Source organism: Prionailurus viverrinus, chromosome E1, assembly GCF_022837055.1.
Source record: "Prionailurus viverrinus isolate Anna chromosome E1, UM_Priviv_1.0, whole genome shotgun sequence".
Classification (NCBI taxonomy): Eukaryota; Metazoa; Chordata; class Mammalia; order Carnivora; family Felidae; genus Prionailurus; species Prionailurus viverrinus.
The window spans coordinates 13,060,678-13,076,711 of NC_062574.1; the positions used below are offsets into that span (position 1 = coordinate 13,060,678).

Here is a 16,034-nt window from a genome sequence, read left to right on the forward strand (position 1 = left end):
GTGCTCCGCAGCCCGCCGCAGCTCTCGGCCCTTGGTGGCACCCAGAGCCCTGAGGACAGGGGCTGCGGCCCCTCCCGGACACGCCAGGCGCGCTCCCCGCAGGAGGCCTCAGTTCCCCCTTCCGCAGAATGGGCTGGCGGCCCAGCCTCTGCGCCCCGGGGCGCTGCGGGGGCGGGGCGGGGAGGCAGCGGGCTCCTGGGGCTGCCGGAAGGGGTGTGAGTGCGGGGGCGGGCTCCACGCCGCCCCGCCCCGGGGAGGGAGCCCGGGGCGCTGCATCCTGGCGGGGGCCTCCGCCGCCGCTGCAGCCACTGCCTTCGGGAAAGGTCCCGACGCGGACATGACCTCGCGCGCCGCTCTCCTGGGCGGGAGCTCCCGGCGCCCAGCGCAGTAGCCCCGCGAAGAGGCGGCGGACTCGACGGTGCAGACCGCGCAGAAAACCAGGCGGGCGGCATGGAGGCGGCGCACCTGCTCTCGGCAGCCGACGTGCTGCGCCGCTTCTCGGTGACGGTCGAGGGCGGCCTGAGGCCAGAGCAGGTGACTAGCGCCCGAGAGCGCTACGGCCCCAACGGTGAGAGCGTCGGCCTGGCCAGGGAAGCGGGGACCCGCAGTTTCAGTTTACTCCCCTGCGCCGCAAAGGGGAGCGGACCTCTCCGGTTCCAACCCTCGGTTACCGCAGGCGGGCCGGAAGCGAGGGCTCCAGAAACTTCTGCAGATGCTCTTGGGGCACTCGGACGGGCTGCGCGGCCACCTTCGCGTGGGGGTGCAGGGCGGGTTCCGGGTTTAGAGACCTGACTCCTGGCTCCCCGTCCCCAGGCCCAGGGATCTGTCCGGATCTTACAGGCTTTCCACAGCCACTCCCCACCCCATCCACTCCCGCAAGCTTTAATCCACCCCCCTCCGCGGTCAGCGCTGGGTTCCGGTCCCGCACTGCAACCTGCCCCCATTGTGCAAAGGCATTCGCCGACCTCAGCTGACCAGGGACCAACAGGGACTCTAAGACCCAGCCTCCCAGCTGGCCCAAAGGGTCTCCCCTGAGGGCTCAATAAACACCCAGAAGGTGCAATTTGTCAGCTGGCAGCCTTGGTGCCCCCACCCCCACCTTCAGGTCTTCCTCTTTCTGCAACCCAAGGCGGATGTGGCTGGCGGGAGGGAGTCGGTGGGAGCTTTGAACTGCTTAGGCGGGAGACCTACCTCCCTGGGGGTGGCAGATTCAAGGCCTCGCTCAGGGAGTTGCCAGGATAGGCCTTTCCCTCCTGCGTGACCGTGACCGTGACCGGGAGCAGCACCTGACTGCCGCTGGGCAGGGAGGGAGCGTTTATGCTGTTGCTGTTTGGGTGGAAGTGGTATCATTTCTTCTTATCTTCTAAGGAGTTTGGGATTCTCCATCTGCCAAAAGGCACAAGTACCAGGTACTACCCAGATGTGGCCCAGGCACACAGGTGGAAGATGGAGGGGTCCCCTCCTCAAGTCACTTCCAGTCAGGACTTGCCACCCTCTTCATTCACCCCCAGGGTACTGTGCACAATTTTTGGGATCCAGATGGAAATATACCCCCACTCCCCCAAGTGCAACCTGGACCCACTTTGTTTTAGGACTTGGGGCCTCACCCTTTCAGGGATCCCGGCCAGCCAGAAGGGAAGGTGCTCTGGCCTGAGTGTCTTACTGCTCAGGGATGGCTTGAAAATTACAAAGAGCTGTCAGAAAGGGAGCTTTGGGTTTTGTATTGGCTTATGAAAACCACCTCTTATATAAATATTATCTTTCTGGAGCAGAAATCCTTTTCCAAAAAAATTAGTTGCTATATTTAGTTGAGCTGTGGGAGGAACTAGGGAGATAAATATTATTTAATATCCTCCATTAGTGACTTGGCAGCGAGGGTGTCATTGCTGCAAGAGGACAGGGCAGCAGGACTTTTCCCCCAACCCTGGGGTGGGGGTGGGGATGGGGGTCAGGGCAGCAGGTCTGGGGTTTCACAGCCTCTTTTGTGCCACTGTGGCCTCCAGCTTGGGAGTCCTGATTCCCAAGGAAAACTGGAGATCTAGCCCTTGGTTCTGCCTCCAGAAGCCCTGTGTGACCCTAGTCTACATCCCTCTTCTTTCTGGCTCCCATGTGTTCATTGATCCAGGAGAGGAGAGGCTGCTTAAGAAGGAGGGAGCCTTAGTTCTCCCCCATATTATTTTGTCTAGTGAGGGGCTTTGGGAGTGACCAGTCCACTGAGCATCTGTGTGAAGTGATAGATAAGGATGTTGATGTGGTGTGTAGGTCCACAAAGAGGTGGATGTGCTTTTGGGGGGTGGTAAGTAGGAAAAGTTGGGGGGGGCACTGATGGGGTCCCTGGTTCCCTTGTGCTTTGATAGTGGTAATAATAAAAGGTAATGTTCACCGAGCACTTACTATGTGCCAGGCACTATTACCACTTTTCATCTCTTATTTCTTCCCCAAAACAATTCTGTGAAAGCAGCTGTTGTCATTCCCATTTTGCAGAGGAGGTAACTGAGTCACCAGAAGGTTAGACAACTTGCCCAAGGTCAGATAATATTTGGTGGAGCTGGTCCTGGGTACCTGTCCCTCTCTAGCCTCCCTTTTTCTGTCTGTAGAAGGGAGTCACTGGTTCTACAGGCCTTGGGCCCCTGATGGTGGCTGTGCTAGGAGGTGGGTCAATTAGGCAGGAGCTATCCCAGCAATGCCCCCAGCCCTCACAGGGCCCTAGAGATCCCTCAGATCACTGATTGGCTTCTTCTTCAGGAAGCATTCCGGGACTCTGGAAGTCCTCAGGTTAGGAGAGGGGAGCCAGCTGCCCCTTCCCGCATCATGCTCTCTCCAACCAGCCCCAGCTGAGGAGGAGTCATCTGTGTTCTGCAGTTTCTATGGGCACTGGGGAGGTCTTTCCCTCTTGGGTAACCTGGAGTGGTGTCTACTCGTGTCTGGGATTGGGCTGACAGAATTTTGAACCTTAGCTCTGCCCCATTCACAGCTGTGCAATCCTGGATAAGCCACTTTTCTTCTCTGTGCCTTGGTTTCTTCGTGAGGCCGTAATAGGACCCATGTCTTGGAGTTGCTTGCGAGTGTTTGTGTGCACCAAGCCATCCCTCCTGGTAGCAGAAGAGTCTGGGCCAGAATCTGGGCCAGCTGGGTGGTGGGGTGGGCTAAACCTACAGGTGGAGGGAAACACCCCAGGGACAAGTGTCTTCCCCCACCCCAGGAGTCTGTGCACCTGCAAGGTCGTTAGTGCTGGAAACCACAAGGAAGTCATTTGCTTAAGTCCTGAAGTTTGCAAATTCTGCTGGTAGAGGGAGGAAGGGAGGCTGGAAAGCAGGGGCTGGGGATCCTGTCCTCCTACCTTCTCTAACTCCTCCCTCCTCAGAGCTGGGGGATGGGCCTCAGCAGTGCTGAGTCTGCCAGCTGGGAATGCCCCATACACACAGAACACAGCCTCTCCCAACCCCAGTGAACAGATGTGTCCTCTGAAACCCCAACAGGGGAGTGCACAGGAGGCCCCTGGCCCAGCACCTCTCGAGAGTGTGCCCTTCCCAGCAGGTCCCAGAGGTGCCCAGGACTCCATTTCTTTGGGGGGCTTTCTACATCCTTTCAGTTTATTTTTTGAATAAAAATGTACACACAGTACAACATTCAAAGGGTTAAAAGGTACAGTAAAGTCTTCCCAGACCTGTCCAGCCACCCAGTATTCCCAGGGTCTTGTGTCTCCTTCCCAAGGTATGCTGGGTACATACTCCTTTGGACCCTTATGATCTTTTTCACACAAAAGGGAGTGGATCGTGAGTGCTGTTCTGCCCCTGCTTTCCACGTGATAATCACTCTCGGAGATGGTGCCTTGTGGAGCATCCTGGGGCTTCCTAGTAGCTATGCAGGGTTTCATGTGGCTCTTCCGGTATTTCTTCACCTGGCTTTTGGAGGGCACTGCGATTGTTCATAGCCTCTCCTGTCACACGTCACAAGGCATATTGTTGTCCCCACATCACTTCACACACTTGTCAATATTGCCAAAGGATACATTCCTAGAAGCGGAGTTGCTGCATAAAACAGCATGTGTACTTTATATTTTGACAGCTATTGCTGAATTGTTCTCCATAAAGTTGCACCTGTTGACCTGCCTGTTTCGTCACCCCTGCACCATTGCCATGCATCACCAGACATTTTGATCTGTGCCAATCTGATGGAAAAGTGTCCTCTCATAGTTTTACTTTGCATTTCTCTGGTTACCAGTCATGTTGGGCATTTTTCCATGTATTTTGGAGCCATTTGATTTTCTTGTGTCCGTGAATGGGCTGCCCATCACCTTTGCTGGATGTGAGCCAAGGTAAGAGGCAGGACTGTGTTGGGCATGTCCTACCAAGCAGGCCAACACCTGAGGGCCCTGGAGAGCCCAGTGATGTGGAAGTCGGGCAAGATCCCAGAAGGTCTGGGGTGGTTCCTGTTCAAGGGAGCTAGGGAAAGGGCTGTAACAGGAACTGGAGCCTTCCATCTGTACACTGGATACAGCGGCCCCAGAGCTGCAGGTGGGAGGGGTGGGTAGATTTAGATTATTGCCAGTCGTGTCTGGGCTGTGACCTTATCTCCTGCCTTCAGCCCGGGCCCCAGTTGGCTGCTGGAACTCAGGAAACCCATGTGTGTGGCCGTAGGAAACTTGGCCAAGGGGTATGGGGCCAGGCAGGAGGAGGGGGTGAGGTCTGAGTGGTCCACCTTGCTGGGTGGCCTCAGGAAGACTTGTCCTTCCTTGGCCTCAGTGCCCTCCTCAGTGCAGACATGGGATCCTGAGATTCCCCTGAAGGCCTTGCAGGATATGAAACGATTCTTGGATCTGAGGAAAGTGTGGTTTCCCTACAGGCATGGGAAGTTCCAGGTCTCTTAGGTCCACCCTAGATTTCATGCCCACTGGCCCCCTTGGGCAGCCTTGGCACTCCCCTGCCCCCACCCCAGGAACAGCATCCCCTCACACCAGGAGCTCCCTGAGGCAGGACTGAGTCTGTCCACACCATGCTGGCATATAGACGTTAAGCAGACCCTTTGCCAGGGTTTTCTACTGCCAGATCAGCCAGGTAGTCTGTAGGCCTCTGCATTTGGGGAGCTGCTTCCCAAGGCCCCCTGGAGGGCAGGACCATGTTGTCCACTCTAGATAGGTCCTAGAGACCCGGACAGGGCCAGGTGAACTGGGTGCGGTCTGCCCAGTGAAGGCGTCTCCCCGATTCTGCAAGTGATAACTTAATTGCCCTGTAAACTTACTTTTGAGGAAGACCTTGGCGAGCTCTTGCCTCTCCAGGCTGGAATCAACAATTTAGAAGTTGAAATACCAGTTTCCAATGTTTTGAGATGAGAAAAAGGAGTCAAGAGGGAAGATCAGGGGAGCAGGTGATGCATGCAGCCTGGGGTAGCCTTGGCCGTATACCCCACTTCTCCTGGGTTCCAGGCTGTGGGCCCAGGGCCTTGACCTGAACAATGGGGCGACTGAGTAAACAATTCTGTGAGGCTCTTTATGGACCCAGGGGTGACTCATTCCCTCCCCGCCCTGGAAGGGCTCCCATCAGGTGGCGGTGACCGCAATACTGATGACTAGTAAGAGAAGAGCGGAGGGATGGGTGGACGGGCTTTTCCAAGAAGGCTTCCTGGAAGGCTGGGGTTTAGATGAGGAGCTGCGGAAAGGTAGTCTGCACAGAAAGAATGGCCCAAGCAAAACTTTGGAGGGGAAGAAGCTTTAGCAAAACCAGGGAAGGTAGTGGCAATTCTAAGGCATCTCACTTGGCTGGCAGATGTCCAGGATATAGGAGGATTCTGAAAGGTCAGCTTGGGGCAGATCCAGGAAGGCCCTGAAGGCCATGCTAAGGTCGGTCTTTATTCCTCAGGCCAAGGGGAGCCACCATTGGTCTGTGAGCAGGACAGAGGCAGGGTCATTCACTCATTTCCAAATCTTTATCGAGCACCTTCTTTGTGCCAGGCACTGCTCTAGGTGCTGAAGACACTGCACTTGACAAATTACTACTGGCATGGAGCTTACGTTTTAATAACCAATATTATAGCTAATATTTACTGAGCATTTACCATGTGCTGTGCATGTTGTTTAATCTTCACAGTGACTTCAGAAGTAGTTACTATCATTATCCCCATTTTGCAGATGGGGAAACTGAGGCACAGAGGGGGTTAATTGACTTGTCCATAGCCAAAGAACTATCAAGAGATAGAGCATGACTTGAACTTAGCCCTCTGGACCAGACTCCTTGCCCCAAGCCATGAAGCTTCTCTGATCATATACTCCCTTTTGTCCTCCAGGGCCCACAGGCTATCTTCCAGGCCCCTTCAGGCCAGCCCCACATTGGGCATCTGGGGGCGTGGGCCAGCTCACTGACAGTAGTGACCTAGGGAAGGGGTTGTCTGGGAGAGTCCACCACGTACACTATTTCAGAAGAATAGTGGGGGACTGCATGCCACCGGGCTGACCCAGCTGGGATGCGGAAGGGAATAGCACTTCCTGTTACTGTCTTTGGCTGCAGCCTGCTGAATGGCACCAAGAGGTGGGCAGGGCTGGGGCATTCTCCCCATTTAACAAATGGAGCATCTGACACTGTTGAGGGCTCAGCGCACCACCCCCTCTACATGCAGCCTGAGGATAGCAAGGGGGAACCAGCATCTTCCAGGGATGCCTGGGGAGAGGCTGGGACAGTGCTTTCCTAGCCCCTGGGTTCCCTCCGTGGCCCTAGGACCCGGTCACGTGAAGGGACAGCCCCAGGGTTGTCTGGGGTCTTGGCAGGATTAGAATTTGAAGTAGACCAGGCCTGAGCAGACGGAGCCTAGTAACCGTCAAAACACCACCTGTGAGGACAGCAGAGCCTTTGTGGGCAGGGACGATTTTGGCTAGTGGCTCTGGGATCACGACGAAGGGGTGAGCTAGTCGATGGAATCAGGGCACCCAGCCTAACAATCAGGACATAGGATGCCAAGTTTTTTCAGGTGACTTTGGCTAGCGAAGGCAGTGCAACCGGGATGGGAAGGCAGAGCAGCTTAGGAGTCAGCGCAGGAGGTGCTGAGCAGGGGGTCAAGAGCCAGACTACCCGAGTTTAAAATTTTTTTGCTTATTTATTTTTGAGAGAGAGAGACAGAGCGTGAGCAGGGGAGGGGCAGAGAGAGAGGGAGACACAGGACCTGAAGCAGGCTCCAGGCTCTGAGCTGTCAGCACAGAGCCTGATGTGGGGCTCGAACTCACGGACCGCGAGATCATGACCTGAGCTGAAGTCGGATGCTTAACCGACTGAGCCCCCCAGGCGCCCCTGGACTACCCAAGTTTAAAGCTGCCACTTCGCAGCTGTATGACCATAAAGTAGTCATTCAACCTCTCTGTGCTTCAGTTATTTACTCTGTAAAAGGGGAATAATAATGGTATCTTCCTTCTCAGGTTGTTTGAGCATCACAAGAGAGTTAATGCCCAAGAGGATGCATGGCATTTGGCACGCCCAACACTAATAATTCTGCTATAATTATTCTGCTGTGGAGTACCTTCTTATATGGTCAGCATATAGTACCCACCCCATAAAGCACTTGGCACAGTGCTTGGTACATAATAGGCGCTCAGTAAATGTGGTTCTTACTAATGTTAATAATGACAGCAGCCCTTCAGGGTGGGAGTGGGTACCCCATCTTCCAAAGAGGCTCAGGATCCCACAGGGAGCCAGCTGCTCGGACAAAACTAGAAGCATGTGCACTGCATGTACAGGGACGGGCAGGGCATCTTCTGTGACCTCGTGGCTGGCTGAGCCTCCCCCAAGGGCAGTGGGTAGGTTAGAAGGGGAACCTTGTGGTAGAGGCCAGGTCTGGGGAGAAGGGGGTATCAGTCAGGATCAGCTAGGTTATGCTGCAGTAACAAACCCCGTATCTCAGTGGCTGAAAACAGTACAGGTCATTTCTTGCTCACGCTGTAGATCTGTATGTCAGTGGCAGGTCGTCTGGGGGCTTTGTGTCTCCTGTACTCTGTGATTCTGATTCACAGAGCAGACACGTCTCACGGGTTGCTGGTTGTTGTAGCAGAAGGACAAAGAGCTCCGGATCTTCACTGTCCAATGCTATAGCCACTAGCCTTGTTTGGCTGTTTAAATGTAAATGAATGAAAATTAAGTGAAATTTAAAATTCACCTACTCAGCCACACTAGCCACATTCCCAATGCTCAACAGTTACATGTGGTTAGTGGCTACTGTATGGGACAGTGCAGCTAGAGGACGCTTCCATCATCACAGAAAGTTCCACTAGACAGTACCCTTCTAAATAGAGAGTCTCCTGCCACCAATTTAATGCCCCCGCCCAGAACTAACATGCATCCTTCTTTTTGTAACTTGCACAGGGCCAGAAAGTGCAGTCATACTATGTGCCCGCAAGGTGGGGACAATCAGAAGCATTTAGAGAACAAACGGCCACCAAAGAGTGGATCCTGACTCGGATGTTGGGTCAGAGAGCAGAAGGGGAGAACTTGACAGATGACTGAGGCAGGCAGAGGGCAGCTTGGGGGGAATTCGAGCTGGTACGTGTGCCCCGGGACAATGCTTCCCAACCCCAGGCCTTGACCCTGCCCAGAAAAAATGCCCTAAGGAGTATGGTAGCCTAAGGGCTACATGCCTGACAGAGGGAGGGGTTAGGGAGACAGCAGGAGGGATTCGGGTGAGACTTATGGATAAACTCCCATTGGTCAGGAACCCTGAACATCCCCACAGAGGCGGGGGGTTCAGGAGTCTCCTGAGTAGAGCACAGCTGAAGCAGGCTGAGGTGTGCCATGAGGTTGGAAATATTCTGTGCCAAGGCTGGGGCATGGCAGACATGACCTCTAAAGGACCCCGCTGGATTGGAGAACTGGCCCAGAAAACTAGGCCTGGCCCTCCCCCTGCCTTTCCTGTTCACTTCAGCTAAATAGATCAGAAGGAAAAAGTCTGTTTGATTTTAATCTCAACGCAGGACACTGGAGATTACATTTTCCACGGAAAATGTCAGCCGTTGCCTAAAATAGGACCAGAAAATATATTTTTAGGTTATGTGTTTCCCTCCTGGATTTCTGCATCCCAGTGGGCTGCTTGATACTCTCCACGGTTCAGCTGCCGGATGCCCCAGATCCTCCGAACAGGTGGTCTGGGGAGAGGCCTCCCACAGGGAGAATGGTTGCGGGTATTCGAGCTCAAAACAGGTGGACAGATACAAGGACCTGTGCCAAGAAGGAAGAAGAGGAAGGGAGAGCCAGCCTAGGTTAGAGCCTCAGAGTCCGCGTTGTTGACAAGCTCCCTGGTGATGCCAGCGCTGTTAGCCCAGAGACAGGCCAATGAGTAGCAGGGCTCAGGGAGGCTCAGTCTGGGAGGAGCCTCAGGCCTCAACAGAGCCTGACTTCAGCCCTTGGAGGGAGAAGCCCATTGCACTCCACCCTTTGAGTCCCAGCTCCTGTCCCTTCCCCTAGACTTACCTACTTGCTCTGTGACCTTGTTCAAGCCACTTTTCCACTCTGGATCTCAGTTCTTGTACCTGCGGAACAGGGTGAGCATTCCTGCCCTGTCTCCCTTTAGACTGTTGGGAAGATTCAAAGACTCCAGGTACTGAGGCAGCCGGCTCGCCTGGAATAAAAGGTCCTTCAGGAAATGGAGGAGATAAAAATAGAGCTTGTAAAGTGACAGCAGGTCCTGGTGGTGTTTGGGAACATCATTCCTCAAACTGTTCTATGGGTCACAGACCAGGTGTGTGGGATGGATCTTCATGGAGTTTGCCCAGAGTGGAGGGTTTGGGGGTGGGGGGGTGGGGGACAAGGTGAGACTCAGCCTCTAGGAACTTAACCGTGGCAGGGTGCCTGGGGTGCTGGCTGCTGAGGTTGTGTCCAAGGGAACCCCCAGGTATGGGGGACTCAGCAGGCTGGCTGTGCTATAGACCTTGTCCAAGTATTCCCGGGGGAGCAGGTAAGTCAGATGTAGCCTGAGCTAAAATCAAGTAAAATTTTAAATTTTACTTAATTTCCATTCATTTAAATTTGAGGGAGGGGCTACCTTGCCATGGCCATAGAGGACATTGAACAGGATTGGGCAGCCATCTGAGAAAGAGCAGTGCAGGGGAGCTATCAACTCACTGGTGACCTTTGGGGTCCCTTCTCTTCAACAGTTTGCTCAGTTTCTCTGTGCAGTGGAGGAGGGTCTAGAAGGACCCATGTCCCAAGGTGAGCCATGCCATACCAGATCTTCCTCAACCAGAGTGGGATGAAGCGAGGGGAGCAATGGAAGCCTCTGTGCTCAGACCATCCATTCTGTGACCTCAGAGAGCAGTGGGGACATCTCTCGACCATCATGGTGGTCTGGGTAGGCATAGTGGGGAGGGACTGCTGAGACTCCTCCACGGCCCCACTGCATAACCCGATTATCTCTTGTCTCCTCATGGCTCCTGTGACTGCCTGGATCCCACAGAGCTCCCAACTGAAGAAGGTAAGGGTTGGGCCAGGGTGGGCTGCAAGGCCACCAGGCAACATTCTTGGGCCATTCACTGTCAGGTTGTAGCCTTCCCTCTCCCCAACAGAGTGAGGCTTTGCCAAGCACCGCCCCCCCCCCCCCCAGTATTACCCACCTGTGCCTGTAGGGCCTCAGGCTCTCAGTCTTTAAATAGTATGGAGGGAGTGGGCCAGGTGGTCTCTGAGGCGGTGCCAGCTCTGAATGGGGGCAAGTCACTTGGTAAGGAATCCAGGATTCACCTAGTACTCTGGTTCTCAGGGAAGTCCCTGTGGGAGCTGGTGCTGGAGCAGTTTGAAGACCTCCTGGTGCGCATCCTGCTGTTGGCTGCCCTGGTCTCCTTCGTAAGTAAGGCCCCCGTCCCACAGCATCAGTCTTCCTGGAAGGGAAGGCCAGGTCGGGGCAGTGCTCAGAGGCCCAGGCTCTGAATCACAGGTCTATCCTCTTAGCCATGGGCATCCCTGGACCCCTACACACCTCTTGCCTTGCTCAGACTTCAGCTTCCCTCAAAGCCTGCCTCCCCAGTGGTATTCCCTAGTTGTGACAATCAAATGTCTCTCGGGGTACCTAGGTGGCTCAGTTGGTTAAGCGTCTGACTCTTGGTTTCAGCTCAAGTCATGATGTCACAGGTTCATGGGATCAAGCCCCGCATTGGGCTCTGTGCTGACAGGACAGAGCCTGCTTGGGATTCTTTCTCTCTCTCTCTCTGCCCCTACCCCCTCATGCACATGTATGAGTGCACACATGTGCTGTCTCTCAAAATAAATAAATAAAACATTTAAAAAAAAGTCTCCCTATGTTGCCAAATTATCCCTGGTGGTGGAGAGCCCTTTCCATGGTTCCCAATGCCCCACAGAAGAATTTGGACCTTAACCTCTTACAGCTTCTCTGTGGCTGCTTCTCCCTTTACTCTTCCGTTATTTTCACTGCCTGAAACCCTCCTGGACCTATAGGGTCAGGGGCCCAGGGTGGAGCTGTGGGGGGCGGGGGGGGGGGGGACGGTGATTGTCACTGATGGCTGAGCAGCAGAAACCCAAGGGTAATGCAGGGAAATGGCCCCCTGGGAGTGGACACAGTTCCTGCTGTTGGCCTTGTGCCCAGCAGGGCCTGGGGAGGAGACCTCATGTAGGTAACATGGAGTGCGGGGCAGCGGGGGCCCAGCTGTATCTGGCCTTCCTGGCAACTGTCCTTGTAGAAACTGAGGACTCCTCCAGAGAAAAAAAACCCCTATCTATGCAGGTGCCTACAACAGTTTAGCCAAAAGGGTGCTGATACTCCTCTACAGTACAGATGGACACACTGAGACCCGTGGAGGGGAGTAACAAGTACCCACTTGGGCCAAGAGGTGGGAATGGGACTTTAACCAGGTCTTTTGCCTCCAGGCCTGAACGCTGACTGAAATTATGCTTCTCTGGCCAGTGGACTTCAGGCATTAGTCCGCAATGGGATCAGCTGGGTTTGTTCAAACATAGACTGTTGGGGCCTCACCCCAGGCTTTCTGACTCAGGAGAACTGAGATGGACCCTGAGAATTGCATTTCTAACAAGTTCCCAGATGCTGCTGCTGCCGCCAGTCTGGCATCCCACTTGGAGAACCACAGCTGGGCACGCTGGCAGCTGTATAACCGCCCCTTGTCCTGAAAGTCGGCTGGGTGGGATGTGGGCCATGACAGTCACTAACTGCAAGAGCTGAGTGTTCTAAGCCAGAGCCTCAGAGCAGCCCTCTCCAAGCCCAGGGCGCCCTGGGGGGATCTCTCCCAAAGCAGGAGAGCAGACAGGAGATCCGGGGTGTGAAGGAAACGGTGAGCAGACCCCGGCGCACAGCGTAGCCCCAGCTCACCAACTCTCACTCCATAGGTCCTGGCCTGGTTTGAGGAGGGCGAGGAGACCACAACAGCCTTCGTGGAGCCTCTGGTCATCATGCTGATCCTCGTGGCCAATGCCATCGTGGGCGTATGGCAGGTGGGAGGTAGAGGTGGGCTGGACCCTGGGGTGTCCCAGCTGCTGGATGTGACTGCCACTTGGTGTTAGAGTCCCACTGCAGGTCCTTCTGCTCCTAGCTGTATCCCAGGCCCCAAGGGTGTCATTACAAGGGGTCAGCCAGCTAGGGCCAGTGGGGACAGACCACCTACCTGCCTCATATTTCTGCAGGAACGCAATGCTGAGAGTGCCATTGAGGCCCTGAAAGAGTATGAGCCTGAGATGGGTAAGGTGATCCGCTCGGACCGCAAGGGCGTGCAGAGGGTCCGCGCCCGGGACATCGTCCCTGGAGACATCGTGGAAGTAGCAGGTACACTGGGGGCCTCTTTTCATCATGTGATGCTGGTGAGCCCATCCCTCCCTTTGTCCCCATCTTTCTGGCTGTATACACAGAGCAGGGTGGCTGCTGGATCCCTCCAAAGCTTTTTGGCCAAAACCCCGTTGGACAGATATGGAGACTGTAGGCCAGGGAGCAGCACCTATCTCAGGGATCACAGCTCAGGCCCTTGCCTCTCAGCCCCAGCCTTGGTTCCTGGCAGCTTTCCTGGCTTTGCTAGGGGTTGGTGCCGAAAGCCACACTCAGCCAACTCTCTCCCCACAGTGGGAGACAAAGTGCCCGCTGACCTCCGCCTCCTCGAGATCAAGTCCACCACTCTGAGAGTGGACCAGTCCATCCTGACAGGTGAGGCCTGGAGGCTGGGGCTGAGCAGGGGCTAGGTCAGGGGGTGGGGGTGTCTTCACATGAGGCTTCTCATTTCTGATTCCACAACCAGGTGAATCCGTGTCTGTGACCAAACACACAGATGCTATCCTGGATCCCAGAGCTGTGAACCAGGACAAGAAGAACATGCTATTCTCTGTAAGTCCCTGGGGTGGCTGGACACTACTAATAAAAACAGTAACATTTAGATGAATCAGTTAAAGCCCTACAAAAAGAACTTCGTCGATTATTGACAATATGTACAAATTTATGGTATTAGTGATAGCTTGTGAAGGCTGTGTGCCTGGCACTATTCTAAGCCCTTTACGTGTATTTATTCCTCACACTGCTTTTGAAATGAGTACTCTTATTCTTCACATTTTCCAGCAAGGAAACAGGCACAGAGAGGGTAAGTAAATTGCCCAAGGTCGCACAGCCAGTGAATGGCAGAGCTGGGATGTGAACTCAGACGCTTGGAGTCCAGAGATTTTCCTCTTACCTGCTAGGCTTTACCCTGCCTTAATCTATAGAGGGACAGAGCTAGCCTATAATTTCCCAGTGGAGACGCCTCTAGAGAGAAGATGGTTGCCAAAGTGGTGGAGTATGGCAGAAACAGTTCATATCTCAGATGGGAAAACTGACCCCCTAAGGCAAGATGCCAGGGCCCAGTGGTTCTTTTCAGGGAGAGTGGTGGGTTCAGCCATGGTGGGAATGATATGGCCCTGTGGCCTCAGAGGTACTTAACCAGCGAAGGTTACAGGCCGCCCAGAAACAGCCAGAAGCTGAACACAGAAGCCACGATAGGTCAGGCCATTTGGCCATGTCCCAGGGCACCAAGTTATAGGGCTAGAAGACTTCCCCAGAAGTGAACAGAAATGGAGAACACAACATTTGCTCCGAGTTCTTTTTAAGAACTGCCTGCCTAGATGCATGGAAGCCTTGGACAAGCTGCTTTGAGGTGGGGAGGGACTTTACAAGGCATGCTCCAGCATCAGCAGCTGTCACTAAGCAGCCTTCTGAGGTGCACGCTCTGGCTAACTGCAGGTCATTTCCTTAGCTGAGGGGCCTGCAAATTGTGTGGGCAGGGGGATGGGAGAGTAGAAGCTGCAATGCTCAGGACAAGAGAAAAGAAACTGAGGTTGCTACTGGCACCTACCTTTTCTCCAGCCTCAGCCCAGGACACCTGTCTGAAGGTGTTTTTAGCCCCCTCAGAGAAGCTCCTTTGTGGGACCATTTTATCAAAGAGGACACAGAGGCTCAAGGCTAGCTAGCCTTTACATCAGGACTTAAGGATTTTACCAGGGCCCTGGGAGTGGATGGACGTAAACTTGTTTTCTGGATTCTTCAGTAAATATTTACAGATTATTTACCTAGGATCACAGTCAGCTTTGGCACTCCTACATGGCCACATTGGCTTTTTATGAATCACATTTTGGGGGATTGGTGTTGTGCTGTGCTGGTTGATCCTATTGTCAATATTGGCCTGGTGCTTCCCCATGCTGGTCACTGGGGACGTGGTGCTGAACCAAGCCCTTGCCTTCATAGAGCTGACACCGTCATCAAGATGACAGCGATAGCTTGGTCCTACATAGCTGCATAATTCTGAGAGCACTAAGGGACACGGAGACGAAAAGCCTAGTAGGGGGATAAGCACCTTACGCCAGCCCGAAGGAGTCAGGGGTCCTCAGCCCTAACCAGGGTGCTAAGCAGCCCTTCTCACCTCTCCCTTGGCCAGGGTACCAACATCGCATCGGGCAAGGCACTGGGGGTGGCAGTGGCCACAGGCCTGCACACAGAGCTGGGTAAGATCCGGAGTCAGATGGCGGCAGTGGAGCCAGAGCGGACACCGCTGCAGCACAAGCTGGATGAGTTCGGGCGGCAGCTGTCCCGTGCCATCTCTGTGATCTGTGTGGCCGTGTGGGTCATCAACATCAGCCACTTCGCTGACCCAGCCCATGGTGGCTCCTGGCTTCGTGGTGCCGTCTACTACTTCAAGATTGCCGTGGCTCTGGCTGTGGCTGCCATCCCTGAGGGCCTCCCAGCTGTTATCACTACATGCCTGGCTCTGGGCACACGGCGCATGGCACGCAAGAATGCCATTGTGCGGAGTCTGCCCTCTGTGGAGACGCTGGGCTGCACCTCGGTCATCTGCTCTGACAAGACAGGCACACTCACCACCAATCAGATGTCTGTCTGCCGGGTGAGTGGCTGTGGCCAGCTTGGGGCCCCACCGGTGTTGCCGTGTAGCGTTCAGCTGGCCGAATTCCCTCTTTGGGCTGCCCCTTGACTGCTCTTTGGCAGTGGATGGAGGAGAGAGCCTGTGGGCTGCCCCATGGTGGGGAGCAGATCCAGGTTTTCCCGGGGCAGAGCAGCTAAGTCTGGCTGGACACGTGTCACTAGAGCCCACATGTCACTGTGGCAGGTCATTGCCTATGAAGCTCAGTTTCTTCACCTGCAGTTTGGGTTTGCAAGCTTTGGTAGACAACCATAAAGGACACGGGAGGGGGTCAAGTGCAGCCTTGGCATCTGAGCCAGGTTCTGTCCTGCTCCATTGTGACTCTGCAGTCAATGCCTGTCACCAGATATGTCAGCTCCAGTGACCTGGGAAGGGCCAGGGCAGGAATTATTCATTTCCTGGCACTCAGTCCCAGATCCTGGGCCTGCTGCCTGCATGCTCCAGGGATTCTGGCTGAGACTCCAGCAGGCCCATGGGGCAGAGGGGTGGGTGGGGTAATGGTGCAGGTTGTGGGCTTCCCACCCCTCTCAGATTCTCCCATCCCCCTTCTCTCACCTCTGCTCCATAATCTGCCCACTGGGAAACTCAGGCTCTGTATCCGAGAACTTGAAGCCCATCAGAGGTTGTCACAGGGGAAGGGGCACCAGCAAGCTTT

The 16,034-nt window shown here is 54.6% G+C and overlaps 1 protein-coding gene across 5 annotated transcripts in view; it reads left to right on the forward strand.

The window, feature by feature from the left end:
- The first annotated feature begins 241 nt into the window (after positions 1 to 241).
- The window catches only part of ATP2A3 (ATPase sarcoplasmic/endoplasmic reticulum Ca2+ transporting 3), a 34,298-nt gene continuing 18,505 nt past the window's right edge, over positions 242 to 16,034 (forward strand). The window contains exons 1-8 of one of the 5 annotated variants that reach the window (XR_007146819.1): positions 242 to 568; positions 10,426 to 10,443; positions 10,726 to 10,808; positions 12,321 to 12,425; positions 12,615 to 12,753; positions 13,045 to 13,125; positions 13,217 to 13,302; positions 14,879 to 15,343. Coding sequence is in view for 4 of the 5 variants with exons in the window: in XM_047832604.1 (XP_047688560.1) it covers positions 451 to 568; positions 10,426 to 10,443; positions 10,726 to 10,808; positions 12,321 to 12,425; positions 12,615 to 12,753; positions 13,045 to 13,125; positions 13,217 to 13,302; positions 14,879 to 15,343 (1,095 nt within the window). In the remaining variant the exon portion in view is untranslated. Of the gene's footprint in view, positions 569 to 2,325; positions 4,319 to 10,425; positions 10,444 to 10,725; positions 10,809 to 12,320; positions 12,426 to 12,614; positions 12,754 to 13,044; positions 13,126 to 13,216; positions 13,303 to 14,878; positions 15,344 to 16,034 lie in introns of those variants that run through there. The other 4 variants (XM_047832604.1, XM_047832602.1, XM_047832601.1 and 1 more) reach the window with 4 other exon arrangements.